At 50.0% G+C, this 3,662-nt stretch overlaps 1 protein-coding gene across 1 annotated transcript; it reads right to left on the bottom strand.

Moving 5' to 3' along the window:
- Positions 1-376: 376 nt before the first annotated feature.
- On the bottom strand, positions 377-3,449 carry LOC150025816 (uncharacterized). The gene is made up of 5 exons (XM_090304753.1): positions 3,347-3,449; positions 2,884-3,093; positions 2,385-2,560; positions 1,516-2,123; positions 377-875 (listed from the first exon to the last, which is right to left on the bottom strand). The coding sequence occupies exons 1-5, from the start codon at positions 3,447-3,449 to the stop codon at positions 377-379; spliced, it is 1,596 nt and encodes a 531-aa protein (XP_090160879.1).
- Between the last annotated feature and the right edge of the window lie 213 nt (positions 3,450-3,662).

Here is a 3,662-nt window from a genome sequence, read left to right as displayed (position 1 = left end):
TTGCGGCACACTCACAGTGAGCACAAGGCAATTAGGGCAACGCAGTTCTAGTTACACCATTTTCAGTCATTCAATGCAGTTTTTTGATGTTTCTCGCTAGCTGACTTGATCATCGGAGTGCAAACGGGCGCGAGGGCGCCCCTTTGTTCACTTTTCTTTTCAGGTGTCTTTGACGGAGCAAATGAAGGTGCCCTAGCTCGCAAGGACAAGCCACGCGCAAAGACGATCCCGGTCAACCGGCCGGAACACATTCGAATGAGAGAAAAACTAGAGCAAAGATATTTTAACTTTTCCTTTCTTTATTTGGGTGACCTCATTAAAAAACCCCCGGGAGGGAAAAAGGGTGTCCCCTTTACAAATTTCAACTGGAATAACATCAACTGAAATAAAACTTTAAATTTGCCGCATTCCAGCTACGTGGGATGGGGCTTCCTTCTAAAGTCTCTAACTTATACGAACCATTCCCTTTGACTTTGGTTATTCTGAACGCTCCAGTCCACTTGGGAGACAACTTGTTTTCTAATTCGTAGGAGTGGGCCTTCCTCATGACCAGATCACCCATCTGGAATTGTCGCAACTTCACTTTGGAGCTGTACTGAAGCTCCACTCTTCTATTCACGGCCTCGGCCTTAATTTTTGCTTCTTCCCTAGCCTCGTCTATCAGGTCCAGGTTCTCCCTCCTTTTTTCGTTGGATTCTTCCGCCACGAAACCCAGGAAACGAGTCGAGCTTTCGTGGATCTCTACTGGGATCATGGCGTCCGATCCATACACTAAGCTGAAGGGTATCTCCATGGTGGAGGATTGAGGTGTGGTATGGTAAGCCCATACAATCCTTGGCACCTCTTCTGCCCATGCCCCTATAGCCTTCTCTAATCTGCGCTTCAATCGTCTCAACAGAACTCTGTTTGCTGATTCGACCTGCTCGTTCGTCTGGGGGTGTTCGACTGACGCGAACACCTGCTTGATTCCTACTTTTGTACACAACTTTCCCAACTGCTGGCTCGCGAACTGGGTGTCATTGTCTGAAATGAGATGCCTTGGCACCCCAAAGCGACATATATTGTTTTTCCCAAACAAAGTGTTGTACCTTGTGGGCGGTGATCTGTGCCACTGGCTCTGCCTCTATCCACTTGGTGAAATATTCGATGGCAACGATCAGGTATTTCATCTGCCATATTGCCAATGGAAATGGGCCTAGGATATCAATTCCCCAGGTGTGTAAAGGCCACGGGCTGTATATGGATCTTAACTCCTCTGGCGGTGCCTTGTGCCAATCAGCATGCCTCTGGCACTGCTTGCAATGCTGGGCGTATCGTACACAATCTTCTCTTACTGTTGGCCAGAAGAAACCTGCATGTATCACTTTGGACGCTAAGGATCTTCCTCCCACGTGGCTTCCATAAATACCTTCGTGAAGTTCAGCCATTATCCTGGTGCACTCGTTGCCGCTTACGCACGTCAAGATAGGGTGCGTAAACCCATGCCTGAATAATATCCCATCCACTAAGGTGTACCTGGCGGCGTTCCTCTTAGTCTTCTTGCCTTCCTCTGGCTCTACTGGGAGGATCTCATCCGCCTGGTATCGCCTGTAAGGGGTCATCCAAGTGTCACCTTCTTCCAAAGCGCACACTTGTACACTCCTTTCTTCACCTGGCAAGGCTACGTAAGTACTGATGCAAGGTGCCCTCACTGTCTCTTGACTCAACGAGCAATGACTCCTTGGTTTCCCTCTTGTTGTACCAACGTGAAGGACGTCTACCCTGTTGTCTGCAACGAACTTTCGCGGCGTCTTGAGGGTCGCTTGTATTACGGTCCTCTGCTTTCCCCCCTTTCCTGAGCTGGCCAGTTTGGCAAGCAGGTCAGCTCTGGCATTTTGTTCCCTGGGGACGTGCACTAGCTCAAACGCAGCGAAGGCTCTTTTCAACACCTCGACATACTTCAGATACGCAGCCATCTGTGGGTCCTTCGCTTGGTATCCCCCTATTACTTGTCTTGTGACTAGTTGTGAGTCACTCTTTGCCAAGAGGCTCTGAGCTCCCATTTCTTTGGCCAAAAGCATCCCGGCAATCAACGCCTCGTACTCTTCCTGGTTGTTGCTTGCCTTGAAGGAGAAACGCAAAGCCTATTCGATTAACACCCCATTAGGTCCCTCCAAGATTATTCCAGCTCCGCTCCCTTGCTGGTTGGAAGATCCGTCTACTGAGAGCATCCACTGTGCCCCTGCTTCCACCTCTAGAGGATCTCCTCCTGGTGAAAGTTCTGCTACAAAGTCAGCATAGACCTGGCCTTTGATGGATCCCCGGGGCTCATACTGGATGTCAAATTCTGACAATTCCACTGCCCAGCGTACCATCCTCCCGGCCACGTCTGGCTTCTGGAATACCTTCTGGATGGGAAGGTCCGTCATTACCACCACCGTGAAACTGTGGAAATAGTGGCGAAGCCTTCGTGCTGAGAACACTACTGCTAGTGCTGCCTTCTCTAGTGACTGGTATCTTGACTCGGGCCTTGCAATGCCTTGCTCACGAAGTATATTGGTCTTTGTACTTGGTCTTGTTCCTGGACCAGTACAGAGCTAATAGCCCATTCTGTTATTGCAAAATATAGGCGAAGGGGGACGCCTACTTGTGGCGTCGCCAAGTACTCCTTCAACTTGAGGAACGCTGCTTCGCACTCGTCTGTCCACGTAAAACGACTATTCCTCTTGAGGCATTGGAAATAGTGGTGCCATTTTTCCCAACCAGCTGATACGAATCTTGACAATGCTGCCATTCGCCCCGTCAGTTGTTGGACCTCCTTCACTGAAGTTGGGCTCCTCATGGCGATGATGGCTGCACACTTATCAGGATTCGCTTATATTCCTCTTTCCGTGAGCATGAAACCCAGGAACTTTCCTACCTCTACACCGAAGACGCACTTCTCCGGGTTCAACTTTAGGTGATACTTCGATATGGTAGCGAACAACTCTTCCAGATCAGCTGCGTGTCGGCCCCTATCGTCCGAGGTCACCTCTATGTCGTCGGCGTAGGCCTGCACATTCCTTCCTAGCATCGGTGCAAGGATTTTGTCCATCAATCTCTGGTAGGTGGCACCTGCATTTTTTAAACCAAATGGCATTACCTTATAACAGTAGCTACATGTATCTGTCATAAACGCCGTTTTGCTGTCGTCCCTGGGATGCATTTTGATCTGATTGTAACCTGAGAATGCATCCAAGAAACTCAGCATCTTGCAGCCCGAGGCGCTGTCTACCAAGGTGTCAATGTTGGGGAGTGGGTATGAATCCTTTGGGCATGCCTTGTTCAGATCTGTGAAGTCCATGCACATCCTCCACTTCCCATTTGCCTTCTTGACTAGGACTACGTTGGCCAGCCACTTCGGGTATTGTATCTCCCTGATGTGCCCAGCGTTTAGCAGCTTCTGAGTCTCTTCCTTTATGACGAGGCATCGCTCCTCATTGAACTTCCTTCTTCTCTGCCGCACGGGGTGGACCTTTGGGTCCATGGTAAGGCGATGGGATAAGAAGTCCGGGTCGATACCTGGCATGTCTGCCGCGGTCCATGCGAATGCGTCTAAGTGCCGCGAGATCACCGCCGTTACCTTCTCTCGTTCTTCCTGTCTCAAGTGGCGCCCTAATTTGAACGCCTTGCCTCCTATCTGA

This window comes from Phaseolus vulgaris, chromosome 7 (genome assembly GCF_051622355.1).
Source record: "Phaseolus vulgaris cultivar YP4 chromosome 7, ASM5162235v1, whole genome shotgun sequence".
Classification (NCBI taxonomy): Eukaryota; Viridiplantae; Streptophyta; class Magnoliopsida; order Fabales; family Fabaceae; genus Phaseolus; species Phaseolus vulgaris.
This window is presented reverse-complemented; position numbering and strand designations above follow the sequence as displayed.